Here is a 16,616-nt window from a genome sequence, read left to right on the forward strand (position 1 = left end):
GAAATAATGTTATTAAATACAATTAAGTATATCGCCTATGTGTCAAGAACATATTTCTACTTCCATATTTATTGTCTAACTTTCCAATTATTTCTTTGGTTAAAGATCATTTGGTTTTTACTTCATTTTTATGTAAAATGAAAGTTTTTTTTTTTTTTAATATGTGCATAATTGCATAATATTATTTTTTTGCCTTTAATTTTATTCAATTGATTTCATGTGTGTGTCTACTTGTATTATCATTTGATTAAATAAAAAATTTATTCTGATAAACAAGTCGTTAACACACAGTTATATAATTGACCGTTTTTGAAAGATCAAATATCTTTATCTTTATTTATTTCTCGATTATTCCTGTTTAGTATTTTGTTATCATTAATAAATTTTTTTATTTGTTGACATAAAAGATTTTTAATTTATTTAATTAAATGTATGTATAAGTTTTTTTAATTTACGCTTATGATTTATTTAAATAAAATATGAACTCGGCTAACCTAATAAAAAAAAAAAACCAGTTGATAAAGAGTTTAGACGTTTCAATATGAAAATCTCGAGTTTTATTCCACAAGAACGAAAACGAAGCAAATGAAGATGCATGCGAAAACACAAACTATATAGAGCTCAAACAGCGAAGCAATCTCTCAAATAAAAGGACAACATCCGCTGGATTTGATAGAATCAGAAAGCAATTATGTAATGAAAGAGAAAAAGGCAGCAGGATTTTCTTGTTCCATTGTATTCTGACATTCAATTGCAGCTTTTGTGCCTAGAATTTTCAATAATATTTATTCAATACAGCAATGATTCCTCCTCTCTGCCAAGCAGTGTTGTCTAGAGAAGGGAGGTGTGGAACCCATTTGTGTAGGCCAATAAGGAGGAACTTTGTCTTGAACCTAGGAACTTTCTCCGGCACCCGTACACATGCATCTAGCCTTTTGCGCACCTCCCCTAGCTATAATATTCATTCTCGTGGTGTTCCTCGGCCCTTTTCCGGCTACAAATCCTGCAAGCGATCTCAGGCCTGGATGCGGGAGTTGCTGCCTTAGCCTCCATTATCTTGCAAGCTCCAACGCTGCATCTTCATGTATTCTCTTCCCATTTCTGGTTAAGTCATGCATTTTAATCCTTGGATGTTTTGCTGATTAGTGGGTTCTTCCTTTTGCCAATTGTAGGGTCCAAGAGCAAATGATGCAATTAGAGAGGGAGAGACACAACAAAGACAAAGCGACTTTGAAGAAGCAAGATGTAGGCCATTCCTCTTTAAAGTAAGAGTGCTTTTACATTCGGAGTGCCATTCTTTCTGGCCACAAAAGAGCTCCATGAAAACCTTCACGAGTAGGTTCTCCATGACAGCCCCATCAAAACAAGGAAAAAAAAGGCGACACAAAATTCCAACTATTCATATCCTCCCCAAAAAGCAACTAAAAATTCAAAAGAAATCTAATAAAGCCAAGCACCATGCTACCATCTCAAAACTCACCCTCTCCTTCAAACATCATCTACCATGTTGTTACCATTAACATTCATCAACAACCCCTTACTCTCCTCTTCGTAATCTTCATGTTGTTTGCGACCAACGCCATGGCATGCACTCATTTCCATGCTGGTCAACTCCTTGGCCTTGAGAGCCTCGTGTTCCCAATCTGTACGGATCAACACAACATAAAGGATAGACAAAGCACAAGCCGCTTGGGCTGACAAGAGCCCTAGCCACAGTCCAGAAAACCCGACATCTAGCCCGAAGGCCAGCCCCACTGCCACCGGGGTGCCCACAAAGTAAAATGAGCCCAGATTGATACCGGCCCCGACAGCGGGCCTCGCCGTGGCACGTAGGATGCCACAGCCAGTTGTTTGAGGGCAGTTGCCGAGCTCGCAGAGGCCTATTATTGGCAAAACAGCTGCTACAAGACCTTTAACACGCACATCTTTAATGAACAAGCCTGCCCATCGCTCTCTAAGGAATACTGTCCATGTCACATTGAGAATAGCAATCACAAAGGCACAACCCAGTGCAACCATGGCGGCCAACTTGGCTTTGTACGGCTTTCCAGCTCCTAGTTCGTTCCCTACCTGCAGTATATCCCAACAGATACGTGTAGATATTTGTGAGCTTTATTAACCCAAGAAAAAGGAGGGGGGGGGGAAATGATATTCCAGGGAAAGAGGCCACTTGGTTCACTTTTGCTGGCTATACCATATCGAAACACACCAATGGAATTTGAGATTTGATAGAAAGTTAGCAAAAGCAAAGCTTGTCGTACTAATTTTGTGCAATCACACTACGCGTATGATCCAAGATGGGTCCTCCAAAATGATGCAATCACCTAACACATAAATGGAGCATGCTAAGAAGCTTTTATACTGTTTCATCAACTTGTTTGATACCAATCTTTTCACAAGCTGTTCCTCATGCACAAAAGAAAATCCTTGCCATATCAAAGAAAGAATCTCAACATCACACTAGCTATTTACGTAAACATTCTCTAGACCAAAGTAACCTAAGTTGTGTATGAAGTAGCAGTAACCTATGTTGGAAAAGGGGTTAAACGCTCAACACACCAAGCCAAGGCAGTTCCCGATCTATGGGTTCCCCCCTTCCTAGGTCAGAAATCTCTCGACATGCAACAATCATTCTTTCAACCGCCGAACCACTTGGCGGCTAAGGAAAAAAGGGGCCATATTTGACTTCCTGAAGGGTAACATCGCAGCTAAAAATAAACACAAATACGGGCTGCATAGCAAGAATCTATGTTATAGTGACCCATCAACATGTATGCACATAAATATATGTACATAAGTAACAATCCTAGATTATTTGTTATGAAAAGTGGGAAGTTAGTTTTTGGAATTACCCGAGCAGAGACACAGCCAGCAAGTGCCATGGGGACAGTGTACATCATGCTAGTGGTCTGGATTAGTATCCCAGTGGCGGCCACCGCCAGTGTGGGATTAGGCAAGTACCCTGCCAAGATAGTCACTATCTCATACCACCACCACTCCAAGCAAATCCCTAAACAACTAGGGACTGCCAACTTCAAAAGTGGTCCCACCCCACCACACACACCTCCAATCTTGACCCTCCATTTCATCTCCCACTGTCCACTAACCCACCACACATACGCCACCATCAACACCACCATGTTCATGTTAGTCACGGCTGATGCCAAAGCCACCCCAGGGACCCCCCACCCCATCACCACAACAAGAACATAGTTCAACGGCACGTGGAAAATAACGGCCAATAAGGAGCAATACATCATGGGTTTTGTCACCCCCTGTGACCTTAAGAAAACCCTCAAGGGCTGTAATAAAGTGTTGGTTAAAAGGTCCGGGAGAGAGTAAATACAGTAAGTTGCAGCCATTGCAGTAATATTTGGATCTTGGCCCATAAAATTCATGATTGATTCAAGATTAAGCCATAAGAGACTTATGGGTATGATTGCAATGCCTAGTATCAAGATCATGCGTTGAAGAGAGAGTGAAAGGAGGTCCCAATTCTTGCTGCCATAAGCTTGGCTACAGACTGGCTCTAGCCCAGAAGCTAAGCCCACAAGGACAGAGTAACCAGTGATGTTTGTAAACCCAATGGAAAGTGCACCACCAGCTAGTTCTAGACTGCCTAGCCTGCCCAAGAACATAACTGAGACCACTGCTCTAAAAAAGGCCATTAAGTGAGCAGCTGTTATTGGCAAAGCCATGCCCCATAACTCTTTTAGCTCCTCCACAACCTGTTGAACCCAAGAAAACATTTATATCAACATCAATATCAGACAAGAACATGTTCTAAAGTGAAAAGAGTATTCCGGGGTTACCTGAGAAGCAGAGGGAAGTTTGTGAGAATAGAAATCCAGTTCTTTCTCTGCCATCGTTGTTGTTGTTTCTAAACTAGCATGTAAACTAGAAACAAATAAATAAAACGAAGTTGCTTATTTTGATCAAGAAAGTAAGCTCAAATGATATGAAATACGCACAGAACTTTCTTCAAATGTTGAAAGGGAGTGATGATCCAAGTTTCTGTTTTTCGTGATTGATTAGAGCAAGAAATGAAGGAGAAATCAAAGATTGTAGACAAACCCCACTTAACTCTGTCTCCTAATGGAAGAAGAAGATATAATGTATGAAAGCATGGAGTAGAAGAGGAACAGAGGCATTAAATAGGAGAGTAGCAACATAAAGATGGTTGACAGGCATGAGTATCTGCGTTATCTGTGTGTGTTCAAGAGTCAGACTAGGGCAAGTACAAAAGTATGCTTTGGTTTGCTTTATAATATTGCAACAATATTTTCTTGGAGTCTTTGGTTTCCAAGCACATAGGGTAGTATTTATTACATAGAAGGACAAGAAAAGAGCAGTAGCTACTAATGGCGGCTAGAATCAGCAGAGAGAAAAGGAGAAGAAAATGAAAGGAAAGGTCAGTATCATAGAGAGACAGAGATAGGGGAGAGAGAGGGAGAGAGAGAGAGGGAGAGAGAGGTGAGAGAGGATGCGTTTTTAAAGATTTTATTGCTGCAGAAAAGGAAAGTCTTTGGGATTAAATAGAGAAAGGGAAAGTGGACTAGGTCGGTTTTGGGCACCTTTCATGGCCTAATTAAACTTTTTAGACTTTTTATTTTTTAATTTTTTATATTCAGAATGAAATTATTAATAGTAATTTAATAGTATTTAAAAGTATTGTATCAGTTTTTTTAAAATGATCTTTGTTTTAAAATATATTTAAATAATATATTTTAAAAAAAATTGTTTTTGATATTAATACATTAAAATTATTTAAAAAACTAAAAAATTATTAATTTAAATTTTTTAAAAAATAAACAATTATACAAAAACACTTTTAAAATATAAAAATAAATAAAGGTAGGATATTATTCATAGTTAACAGGTGTTTCTTGAGTTTCTAAATTCAAACATTGAGACTGGTATTAATAAATGTTTATTAATTCTTTTTTCTTTTGAATTCATTGTGCTAATGTGAGGGTGCTCTCTTACATGAATATCTTGAATAAAAAAAGAGAGTAAATTCTATGAATATTTTGTTCAATATAATATTTATTTGGTTTTTTCTAATATTTGCTAATATGTGCCCTACAGGCGTTAATTGATGTAATTGACCTGTTCTAATTATTATATAAGTGAAGCTTTCCAAGTGTATTAATTTTTTAGAAAAATCATGGGTTTAAATAGTGGTACGACTTAATTAAAGTTCCTAATTAACCTCTGCTTTCTTTTTTTGCGGTAGGATTTCTTACAAATATGTACAAGTTATATATATATATATATATATATATATGCTTGACTATTATAATAGAATGAGCAAGTAACCCTGAAAGTCAATTAAGAATCTTATAATCATATTTAAAAAAAAAAAAAAAAAAACCATCCTATTAAGAACCACAATTTTTCAAGGTATTACAAACGATGATAATCATTATAATAATGTTTTTTTTTAATCCACCAGGTTCATATATATATATATATAATGTTTATATAGGTGCAACAAAAAATTGAGATTTGGTACATTAATTCAATTATGTTTAATAAAATGAGTTAATTTAATAATATAATTATATATAAAAAACAATAAAGACAACAACGAGTAAAAAAAATTAAATATTTGTCAATATCATAAAAAAAATAGTATAAAAATATTTTGAAAATATCTCAATGATCTTATTTGATAATAAAAAAAATAATTGAATGAGAATAGGATAACCTTATAAAGAGAAAAACATAATTTGAAGCTCAATTACCAGCAACTCAAACATTGACAGATGAATTGAAAAAAAATATATCAAATTTAAAACATACAAAAAAAATACAAACAAACATAATTCTAATTAACATGTCAAACTCGCGGCATGCTTGTGAGGTCATGATAGCCCTCTACAAAAGAATACGAATAACAAGATGGAGGTCAACTTTCAATTAAACTAAATAATGAACAACAAGATTGAAAAAAAAATTGATTACAAAAAGTAAAGAAAAAAACCTGATTCAACCGGAGTTAACTCAACTAACCCAAGATATGAGATTATCATAACCCCATAGAAAAGAAAGTGGCAACAATCACAAAGTCGAAGGCCTAATAATCTCATTTCAAAGAACGAAATGAATTTTTAATTTTTAAAAAAAAAAAAAATTTGAAGTCAAATTAAGTTAATCTTCAACACTTATGACCCTAATCATGAAACCATGATACCCTATAAAAGCTAAACCCGTAAAAATCATAAAACAAATTTTTCAATCATCCATAATAATAATAATAATAATATAAATAAATAGCAATTAAAAGAATGAGAACTAAATATAATATAAAAACTAAATGAAATAAAACAATGAGGGATAAAATTGAAAACAAATTAAGCAAATAGTAATAATAATAACAATAAATGGCAATTAAAAGAATGAAGACAAAATTTGATTGATGAGAAACTTGAAGAAGGTTGAAAATGAAAAAAAAAAAAAAATTTTATAAATTATTTCAAATAAAAAAAATAATAATCAAAAGAATAAATATCAAATAAAAAAACAAAATTGAAGGACTGGTTTAAAAAAATTAGATGTTTTTGCACATGAATCAAGAAGAAGAGAGAAAAGAAAAAAAATAAGAAAAAATTATCAACATCAAACTAACGGTCTGCTCCCATACACATTGTTCATATGTGGAGGGCGGCGCTAAACACCTTCCCAGTGCCGCCATGGATACTGGTGTATGCACCATCTAGAGTGTGTGAGAATTATTAACGTGTTGACGCCTTCAATACAGACATCAACTATTTTTTTTAATAATATTTTTATTTTGTAAAAATACTAAATTTTTTATCAATGCACTTGATCATAAAAAAAAAAATCATTATAAGAATAATAAAGAAAACCCTAAAAGCTATTTTATTAAATTTTGCTTTGAGGAGCATTTTAATCATTTTATTGTTTTGAAAAAAATTAAAAAGCTCTTCAAAGCCAATTTTTTTTTATTGCTTTTAATGGTAATTAAATCATTTTATTATGCTAAAAATATTAAAAGACTAATTTACTAATATAAAATAAACCCATTGAAAACATCATTTTACCCTCCACTTTCACTTCATTGGTTGTTCATGCGGAGGGAAAATAATCAATTAACTATAAAATTTATAGTGAAATATGAGTATATACATAATGAATTTTTTTTGTGATTTATCTGAAGAAAAATGAACATTGCCTTTTGTTTTGATGGGAGCAGGAAGAAAAGTTTTTATCTTTTCTTTTTTAACGGAAACAGTAAAGAAAGTTTTTATTAATCAAACATAGATTTGTATAATATTTTTTTAACTAAATCCAACAAAATTGAAAGGTATTAAATGTATGTAGATAATTCTTAAAAGTGTCCTTACAACACTCGTTAGCTTTTGCCTTGTTTGAAAATTCCATAGTTTAGTAAACTTGCTGGGAGTTCAGTGATTGTAATTGTTTTTTAAAATATTTTTTATTTAGAAATATATTAAAATAATATATATTTTTATTTTTAAAAAATTATTTTTAATATCAGCACATCAAAATATTTAAAAATATAAAAAATATATTAATTTAAATCAAAATAAAAAATAAAAAAATTACAATTGTTTTAAAAAACAAAGCTAATTCGATTTTTATTTAGCTTTAGTAGACATCAGCATATCAAAATAATCTAAGTATACTAAAAAATATATAATTTGAATCAAAGAAAAAAAATAAAAAAATTTAAACTTTTTTAAAATCACTGCTAATTCAATTTTGTTTGGCTTTAGTAGATGATGTTGCTACTAATTGATGAAAACAAACAGTATTGTGCGTAGAAAATCATATATAATAAGTAAATATATACTGTTAAATTCATTAACAATTTTGTTAATCCTGTTATTTGACTTTCTTTAAATGATTAATATACCTTCTTCATTCATGTTTATTACATTCCCAATTTAATACGCCTTTTTCATTGACGATGACATAAAGATGTTACAATAATGATTTTTCATTTTAAAAAGAATGCAGTGAGAAAAACTATTTATAGTGCATTTAGTACCATCTAAATATTAAAATTAATATTTAATTTAAAAATAAATCTAAAAGAGATATCTCTTTTACTATTACACTCATTATAGCTTATCTCACGATTTTATTGTGAATTGTTACAGTGCATCCATTATATTATTTTATTATGATGTGAAATGTTACAGTGTATCCATTATACTTTTAGAAATTATTAATGAGACATGAAAAAAAAAGTTTATTTTTTTCCTTAAGATTTTTATATTTCATCTTAATGCTTATAATTCTCAGTTTTTATATTTTGATTTTAAAACATTATTTTTCATCATATTTTGGTCCTTGTATTTTGATGGGAGAGAGAGTCCTAATAAAAGGGAGAGGAAAGAGAAATTTATTATGGTATATGACATGTTGTTTGCTCATTTTTTAAGAAAAAAAAAAAAAGCTCAAGTCAACAATGTGTTGTATGTCTAGATTAAGATAAATGCGTGGTGTTTGTCGCACGCCCCCGCGTGGCGTCCATAGTGATTTTTCTTTCGTTTGCTTATTTTTGGGAGTCGTCACCTAGTATTCGATTCCGGGTTACTAGGAAACTCGAATGTATTGGTCTTTGTCAGAAATTTATAGGTAAGGGATTGACTATGGTTAGGAGAGGTATTAACACTTCTAACGTATTTTATCTAAGGTAAGCTGTTTTGTAGTTTTGATGTAATTTAAAAATTTAAATATATTAGCCAAATTCTTAAGGCTTTAATAAATCAGTTATTAAATCTCAAAATATATATAGAAATGTGTTTTTACACTTTCACGAGAAATACAACATGATTTTATTTGTACTTAAGATGCTTGACCATATGCAAATTAAATTCTTTTTTATCCTTTTGATTTTATAATTCAATAACATATGTAATAAAAGTACAAACACACAAGCATCTATTTTTTCTTATTTTTTTATACACCCACATTTATATGTCACAAATCCACAAAATTTAAAATAAAACAAACAATACATTAAACAAACCAAAAATTACAAAAATACCAAAACAATCTGGAATTATAGGGAAGGCCTTCTGCACCACCAGAACAATGGCGATGCATCTGCTCAGGCAACAAGGGAGATCTGGAATGACTTCCTCCCCCCTTCACTTTCCTCGCCAGTGGTAACTTGCAAAAAACAACCAAAAACACAACCAGTAGTTTATTTTAATTTTCTTTCATGATGTCCAGATCTGCTTCTCTCTTTTCTCTTTTAGACTTATTTCACCACGTATATGTTTTTCTTATGGGTTTTGTTTTCTCCTCCTCTACTTTAGGTGGCTAATCTGACGATTGTAGATATGGCGATGGCGATAGCAATGGCTGTGGACGGAGATGCTAGTGCTTGAAGGCCTTGGTATGGAGGAGAAGGGAGTGTTTCCTTGGCATGTTTGGCACATAAAAATAAGCTCCAAAAGAAAACCTTTTGTCTGGCATGTGTAGCCCACGCTCCAATACTGTTTTTTTAGCCACCTTTTCTCTTCATTCCAGCCCCTTTGATCAAGTTCAAGTTGACTCCTGCAAATCAGGAAGGTCAATTTTGAACCCCAATATGTCATTTGCTTGTTTTTAAAATTATTTATGGCATATTTGTTATGTTTTAATTTGTGAATGTGTAGTTGAATATTATTGTTATTTATTTTGTTTTGAGTGATTTGCAAGGTATGAATTTTTTTTTTAGATTATATTTGTTTGCATTAATTGATTTATATTGAATTATTTGTAATATGTGAATGAACCTTTTGACCTAATGACATTTTTAAGGTGATATGATATAAGACTTGTGTTTATTAATGTATTCATCACTTTTTATTTGAGAACTCAAATCAAGTTTAGGCTACTTATTATTGGCTTCTATCTTCGGATTTTGACTGCTAGATAATAGAAATGATGGGTACGCATTCATGTTCCTTCATATGTTATTTTAGTATTTTTATGTGTGTGTGTTTTCAAAGAAGTTACATGAAAATAGATGATAAGAGGTTGAAGAAAAAAAGAATGTGAGCTAAGAAATTGGAACACTTTTATTACCTTATAGGTCATAGATGTTTATACAGTCACGAGCCACATCAACTTGCATGGAGATAAGGATAGAGAGGTAAAAAAAATTAATGTTATGGCATATATCTTAGAGGCCATTATTTGGTATAATAACCCATAATGGTTAGTAGTTCACCGTTGAGTGAGAAAAAATAACATCACATTGATCATCCATTAGGTATGCGAATGCTATAATGCTGCTTTATGAGTCCAATTATGGAAGGAAAATGAGTGGGCATTTGATGTTTGGCACTGGCCATATGAAGGAGGAGTGGGGTAGTTCAGATTCTACAACATGAGTATGGGGGATGCATTAACATAGACTTTATTTTTGTCTTAATAATAGAAATTAACAAAGATTTTTTTTTTTATCTTAATAATCAAGGTATTTTTAAGTTTCTTTTCATGAAATGAAAATAGATCCCTTTCTTGATAAGTCTTATAAATGGACCAATCGTAACCAAATTGATGCAGTTTCTTTTTTATTATTTACTTGAAATTTTATATTTTAATCATGACACGGGAAGTCAAATATATAAATAATAAAATTTTCTGATTATTTATCATTATTTTAACTTCTCCATATCAAATTTCCAAACAACAAACATACATGCATAAAAAATAATTATAAATGAACTCCAAAAAACCACCAATGTGCTGACCCGATCGCAAATTGCACACACAACCATTTATTAGGTATAATATAAATTTAACTCCTCCCCTTTTCCTTTTCTTTTCCCCCACTTCACCACTTCAATTAAAACTGTTTTCATCCACTAGATTAGAGCATTGGAATGAAAGCAAATATATGTTATGAATATGATCCTTTATGATCAAAATATTATAGCACAGGATTCTCTATATAAAATTAAAAAAGAGAAATCACAGGATCCCCCCCCCCCAAAAAAAAAAAAAAAAAAAAAACTAGAAATTATAGTAAGATTAAGAATAAATTAAATGAAAGCAGGGAATTTCTTAGTAGGATCCGTCTCTGTCTTTCTCTCTAGGTATTGATGAGATGAATGAACCACGCATTCTCTCTTTATACCATGGGGAAGGAACCTCCCAATCGAAAAGGAAAGATCATAAACATGGAGGATGTTCATATATATATATATATATATATATATATATATATTGCCACAATCCGATATGCATATATTTGTTTATACATATGCATAAAGGTGACAGAATATAGAATGGGGTACGAGCAATTAAGCAATAACTTTTATGAAAAGGTTTGATAAATGAGCAAAAATTAGATTCCTTAAAGACATGCCACTCAATGATTTAAAGCTTTCAATATTTACTTTTAATCAGGAATCTGGCTGCAACAAATTTTGGGTGGAGTGACGGGGAGTCAAATTGAGGACCATTTAGAAATCGTTTGATTTAGTGTTTTAAAAATATTTTTAAAAAATTTAAAGTGTTTTTTCTTTATTTTAAATATATATATATTTTAAATTATTTTGATATGATAATATTAAAAATAAAATTTTAAAAATAAAAAAAATATCATTTCAATATAATTTCAAATAAAATATATTTTAAAATACAACTACTACAGTAACACCAATCATGCTCCCTTGAAATCCATATAGATTAAGAAGATATAGTCACACGGGATTTTCAGCTTTATTGATGTGAAGATAAATTAAAATCATATTTAATCAGAAAAGCTTGTTATCGTGGTGAATGACTCTAATTTGTACCATATTATTTCTGTAGGTGGATTCTTGAACTGTTTTTTTGTCTGTAGTTTTGTCTTTTCTTTTATAAAATTAAAAACAATTGCAAGAATGTTTTTCAAGTTCTCTTGAGCTCGCCTAACTAGCTTGGATTCACATCATTTATTGACATGATGTTATGTTGAAAGACATTTATATATACATGCTCCTGTTATAGCTTGACCAAAAAAGAAGAAGAAAAGAAGAAAAAGAATCTAGCATTTCAATACAAAGTGAAGCATTTTAATCTTCTTTTTTTAGATTATTTTATGCTATTCTATTTTAATAGTTCGATTATGATTTTTTTTCTTTTTGTATTTTTAGAATATAAGTGTGCAACTTGTTATAATGGATCCTATTAATAAAAAAAATACAAGTTTGACATTTTATGTGATGGTTTTTAACTTTGTCAGATATTTATTCTAATATTTAGAGTATAAAATTTATAAACTTGATTATGAAGTATTAAAATTATAATTCATAAGTTTTTTTTATTCCACAAGAAATTAATTATATTTTTAAATTATTTTATATGTGTAAGTCAGATTAAGTTTTTCATTTTAATTTTAAGAATACACCTTTCATATATTCAAATGTTGATTTTATATCATTTAAGAAATAAAATACATATTTTTAAGCAATAAGTCAATAATCCTTTTAAGTTAAAATAAAGATTTTAATATCATTTAGTAGCCACATGATATTAATGAAAGCTAGGATGGAGACCCTCATTCAATAAAAACAATGAATGACATCGATGGATTCTCTGATCTGGATTTATCAAAAGAAAAGTTTTCAACCTTGAAAAGAAAGACAAGGATAAGCATCATGTGTTACTATACCCACGTAATAACCATCTTCATTTTAGGAGTACGGATGGAGAATATATATATATATATATATATATATATATATATATATATATATATATATATTATCGAAAATGGGACTACGGTCTATTTTGGAATGGATTATTTTTTTTCTGAAAAGGGAAAAAAAATATAAAATACACAGAAAAAAAAAATCATCAATCTTACTGTATGATCTTTTATTTCAATCTAAGAATCATTTTCCAATAAAAACAACTCAAGTGGCTTGTATTATGCTGGGAGTTAGATTAATTTTTTAATAAATAAATAAAAATATCTAAATGATAATAAAGTAAATCATGTTGAATTGACTAACACGTTATCTATAATATGAGATTGGGATAACCTTGTAAAATAAAATAAAAAATTATAAGACTTAAAGCCTAATAATCTAATCGCAAATGATAAAAATAAAAAAAAAAATTAATTTCATAAAAAAAATGTCAAATAAAAAAATTCAAAATCAATTTAGGTTAACTTTATTAACCTGCCAAGCATAATATGAGACTGGTATTAAAAAATTAAATTATTAAAAAAACCTAGAATAAAAGATCAAAGTTAAATCAATAATAATAAATAAAAAAAACAATTAACACATATTAATTTGACTAACCTTCACTTAAGATAACCCAATATAAAAAAAAATAGAAAAAATCACTAAACTCAAAGTTAATAATTTAATATTAAAGGATAAAATTAAAAAATATATAATTTTTTTAAAAAATAATCCTAATCAACCTAGCTAGATTAATTCGATTAACCAAGAATTTGATATATGAGATAAAAACCACCCTAAACAAAAAGGCAAAACAAATTATAAGATCAATGAAGTAAAATGTTTTAAAATAAATGAATAGAGAGAGATAGAAGCGAGAAAATCTTCTTGAGCTGTATGAAATAAATATTTTTCTGATAGGCAAGACATGGAAAACTTGGGCTATAATTTCACGTTTGAGTTGTGAATAAGTTCATGAAGCTTGTGCCTTATCTCAATTAATGAAGCGGTTCGAAGAAAGTGACTTAAAATTTATGAAATATACATGAAGAAGTAGGTAAAAGAATATTAAATATTTAAGATTAAAAATAGGTTATTGAAAAACAAATTAAAAGACTCATTTTTAGAGATAGTTTTGAAAACATACTCGTGTTTTTAAAAAAATTAAATTTTTTTTATGTGGCTGATCTTGAAAATAATTTTTTTTTTAAAATATATATTATTTTGATATATTTCAATACAAAAATATTTTTTAAAAATTATAATTATACTTTTAAATAGACCATTCTTAACATTTTTATTTTATTATTATTAATAAATATATCCAACATCATTCCAAAAAGTTTGTAATCATAATATACCCTAAGAGCTAGGAAAGAGGCTAGCTAGCTAGGAGCTATATCTATAATTTCTTCTTTTTTTCCCCTTTAAATCTTTTTAGAAAGGTAAAGGCTAGATATGCAAGGAATGGAACTTGTGCTCAACATTACAAAATGGGCATCTTATTATGAAAGATAAAGTAGATTACGAAATATTATTTGCATTAAAAGAACCAAAGAGACAACTTTATCCCAAGTTCCCAAAAAATAAATCATAAATATCTGATCAATAAATTAAGTGCTGTCATATTATATGCATAATAATCCCATAAAGACTAGAATAATTAGCCATGTCCTCAATATTGAAGCAATTAGATGCTCATAGAGAGAGGACCTAGCTATGTTTGCATGTGTTTTCCTTTGTCCATACATTCATATCCTTGGTATAATTCGATAATATTTTAAGCTCTATCTTTAAAAATTTATAAATTATAGATTTTAAAAATCACACACGTTAAAATAAATTATCAAATTGCTCCTTAAAATACTATCAAACCTCAGCCACGATGGTTTGTAATATTCAAGAAACACAGTGAATGGTTCTTTCCAGCCAAGAATGGTACCCTCTCGTTCGAAAAGATACCTTGTGTTCTTGTTTCCTTGTACAGTCCGTACACATGGCCTGTGGTGGGTTTAGCATAGGTTGCTAATCTAACTATTCCATTTTGTCACAACCCTAGGGTTTGATGGGATCCGACGTCATTTTACAGGAAAATCTTACTATTATTATGTTAGGTCATTGTGATTCCTAGCAGATCATTCGTATCTTGCTCCTGATGTAGCTGGTTGCTAATTTGATATTCTCGTAGCATAGAAGCATCCATTACATGTGTAATAATTGTTAAATTTAGTGGTATGATTTGATATTTTAGTCACTCGGATTGACTCGGGTTAAATTTTAATTTTTAAAAATTAATTTGATTAAATTTAAATTAATTGTGTCAAACTCGAAAAAAATCTAACTAGACCATACTTGATGATTTTTTTCTTTGATTATTGTCGAAATCAAAATCATTTCATTATAAATAGATTTGGGCATTATGGATTGCGACTATGATACATTGTATTATAGAAAATCAACCTCCCATGAAACTAAAAAAAAAAAAAAGTATGAAAAACCAATTGAAGAGTATTGAAATGGAACTTTAAATTTCTGCCGGAATTTCATAAGACCTATAGTCTAACTCAGGTGGAGGTTACTGTCACTGCCACCACTAATAGAAAGAGAAGGAAGTCTTCCACGCCGCGGTCTGTTCATGCACCTCCTGCTCCAATGGCGCATCGGCCTAAGCTTTGGAAGAAAATTTTTGTTCGTGCACTGTACACGCGCCAATTCTACCAACTTCCAAGCACTAATTTTTTTTTTTTTCATATTTTAGCCTCTCCAATCAAGTTCCAACCCCCTTCAACTACCCATAAAGATCAATTTTAGTCTGTATATGTGAATTATTTGTTTTCGAATATTTTTTATGAATTATTTTGTTGAATTGTATGTGATTTTGAATAAATTTTTAATGTATTCATGATTTTTCCCCCCCTCATGTTCAATTATGATTGTTTATATATCAATTCAATTGGGTGAAATATCTGTATTTATTTATAATGGACATGCTTAGGGTAATAATTAATTAATTACAATGAGTTAAATAAATTAGAAAATTAAAGAAAATAACTCAAAACCCGATTCTTAGAAATTATTATTTCAAATCTTATCTTTATAATAAAAAAAAAAAAAATGAGAATTAATTAAGATTTGTTGTCAAGCTAAAATCCAAAATCACTATCCAATAAGCTTTTACATCTAATTAACATATGACTTTATTTAGGCAAAATATTAGGACATATTTTATAATACATATTTTTATTTTTAAAATCAAACAATAATATAATTTATCTTAGATAAATTATTTTATAATGATTTATATTTTTTTTTTTAGCATAACCAATTTTTTACTTAAAAATCTTTAAAAATTAGTTAGGTTTCTAATAACTATAAAATTAGATGGTGATTAATTTTTTTATTTACCTATTCACATAGCTAGATTGTCAAAATAGCTACAGTGACATCGCATTATTATCGAAATCCTCAGGATATAATGGTAAAAATGATGATCCTGAGGACATAAAGGTGGGATTATTTTTATTTAATTGTAATTAATGTACTAAATGCTGTTGGCTCTAAAGCTGAAAGCTAGTAATTAATCGCCAAGCGAAATCGCCCAAATAATAATCACCACATGCAAGCGACAAGGCATGCATCGCTATCATGGAAATGAGCAAAACGAAACAGCTTTTTTCCCAGCTAATGATCAAAGCGTTTAGTTCAGTGGCTCGGCCATCCTCTCCTTTTCGGAGCACTCGGCCGCTTCTCTTTTATGGCTTTAATCTCTTCAACAAGAGCTTCAGCCAATGGCAAGGATCCAAATTAAGTACAGAAGTACAATATCATTTGATGCCTTTCTTTCTCAATGGCATGCCCTTACAGTGGTGGTGATGTGATGCAAAAAACTTAATCATTACAGACATGCTCATTTGTACAAATTAATGGAGATTTTGAGCTCAGAGA

At 30.2% G+C, this 16,616-nt stretch overlaps 1 protein-coding gene across 3 annotated transcripts; it reads right to left on the minus strand.

The window, feature by feature from the left end:
- Positions 1-1,229: 1,229 nt before the first annotated feature.
- On the minus strand, positions 1,230-4,488 carry LOC118035507 (protein DETOXIFICATION 54). Of its 3 annotated transcripts, none has more exons than XM_035041093.2 (4): positions 3,972-4,488; positions 3,813-3,880; positions 2,853-3,728; positions 1,230-2,070 (listed from the first exon to the last, which is right to left on the minus strand). In XM_035041093.2, exons 2-4 carry the CDS (start codon positions 3,864-3,866, stop codon positions 1,489-1,491), a joined length of 1,512 nt encoding a protein of 503 aa, XP_034896984.1. In that variant the 5' UTR covers positions 3,867-3,880; positions 3,972-4,488; the 3' UTR covers positions 1,230-1,488. The 3 variants fall into 3 exon arrangements, with proteins under 3 accessions (XP_034896984.1, XP_034896985.1, XP_034896983.1); XM_035041094.2 differs by having other exon boundaries at positions 3,813-3,885; XM_035041092.2 differs by having other exon boundaries at positions 3,813-3,897.
- Between the last annotated feature and the right edge of the window lie 12,128 nt (positions 4,489-16,616).

This window comes from Populus alba, chromosome 13, assembly GCF_005239225.2.
Source record: "Populus alba chromosome 13, ASM523922v2, whole genome shotgun sequence".
In the NCBI taxonomy this organism is placed as follows: domain Eukaryota; kingdom Viridiplantae; phylum Streptophyta; class Magnoliopsida; order Malpighiales; family Salicaceae; genus Populus; species Populus alba.